This window comes from Chiloscyllium plagiosum, unplaced genomic scaffold (assembly GCF_004010195.1).
Source record: "Chiloscyllium plagiosum isolate BGI_BamShark_2017 unplaced genomic scaffold, ASM401019v2 scaf_50648, whole genome shotgun sequence".
NCBI classification, from domain to species: Eukaryota; Metazoa; Chordata; class Chondrichthyes; order Orectolobiformes; family Hemiscylliidae; genus Chiloscyllium; species Chiloscyllium plagiosum.
The window spans coordinates 1-1,457 of record NW_025156221.1 but is presented as its reverse complement, the minus strand read 5'-3'; the positions used below and the strand labels follow the sequence as shown (position 1 = coordinate 1,457).

Below are 1,457 nucleotides of genomic sequence, written 5' to 3'. Positions count from 1 at the left end.
GGAGGGGAGAGCGCCCCCTACCTCTGGGCGGTGGTAGTAATGGAGTCTACCACCTCCATGATGCGGTGCAGGGCGGAGTCGGTGCCAATTGTCATGTCGGTCCCACAGAAGTCGTTATCGATGGAGCCCACCAGGCCCACGATGTTGAGGTGGGAAGATCCCTTCGCCTCCTCTGCTGTAATCCTCCCTGGGGGGTTAGAGACAGCGTCAGGCTCCCTCTACACCGTCCACCCCACTCCCAGGGACTGCAGGGAGGGGTTAGAGACAGCGTCAGGTTCCCTCTACACCGTCCAACCCACTCCCAGGGACTGCAGGGAGGGTTAGAGACAGCGTCAGGTTCCCTCTACACCGTCCAACCCACTCCCAGGGACTGCAGGAGGGGGTTAGAGACAGCGTCAGGCTCCCTCTACACCGTCCAACCCACTCCCAGGGACTGCGGGGGGGGGGTTAGAGACAGCGTCAGGTTCCCTCTACACTGTCCACCTCACTCCCAGGGACTGCAGGAGGGGTTAGAGACAGCGTCAGGCTCCCTCTACACCGTCCAACCCACTCCCAGGGACTGCGGGGGGGGGGTTAGAGACAGCGTCAGGCTCCCTCTACAACCGTCCACCCCACTCCCAGGGACTGCGGGGGGGGGGTTAGAGACAGTGTCAGGCTCCCTCTACACCGTTCACCCCACTCCCAGAGACTGCAGGGGTAGGGGTTAGATACAGAGTAAAGCTTCCTCTACACTGTACACTCCGCTCTCAGGAACTGCAGGGGAGGTTAGAGACAGAGTAAAGCTCCCACTACACTGTCCACCCCACTCCCAGGGTCAGGGGGTTTAGAGTTACTGTCAGGCTCTCTCTACACCATCCACCCCACTTCTAGGGACTGCAGAGGGGGGGTAGATACAGAGTAAAGCTCCCTCTACACCGTCCATCCCACTCCCAGGGACTGCAGAGGGGGTTAGATACAGAGTAAAGCTCCCTCTACACTGACCCCCACTCCCAGGGACTGCAGAGGGGGGTTAGAGACAGAGTAAAGCTCCCCCTACACCATCCCCCCACTCCCAGGGACTGCAGAGGGGGTTAGATACAGAGTAAAGCTCCCTCTACACTGTCCCTACTCACAGGGACAGGGGGTTAGATACAGAGTAAAGCTCCCTCTACACTGTCCCCCACTCCCAGTGACAGCGGGGTCAGATACAGAGTAAAGCTCCCTCTACATCACCCTCCCCACTCCCAGGGACAGGGGAAGGCTCCCTCTACACCCACCCTGCTTGATGAGGTCTGCCAAGAGGCTGTTCCACTCGGTACGGAAATCGTTGGCCCCGGTCAGGCTCCCATCGCCACCAATCACACAGAGGTTGGTGATGCCACGTTTCACCAGGTTACACGCAGCGACCATTCGACCCTCCCTGGTGCGGAAATCCTTACAGCGGGCACTGCCGATCACTGTACCACCCTGACTCAGGG

The 1,457-nt window shown here is 59.9% G+C and overlaps 1 protein-coding gene across 1 annotated transcript; it reads right to left on the bottom strand.

The window, feature by feature from the left end:
- Window positions 1–21: 21 nt before the first annotated feature.
- Window positions 22–1,443, bottom strand: LOC122545134 (ATP-dependent 6-phosphofructokinase, muscle type-like; the record flags this gene model as incomplete). The annotated part of the gene is made up of 2 exons (XM_043684284.1): window positions 22–187; window positions 1,257–1,443. Coding segments are annotated over 2 exons (353 nt in total), but the record flags the coding sequence as incomplete, so codon positions are not given.
- Window positions 1,444–1,457: the final 14 nt, after the last annotated feature.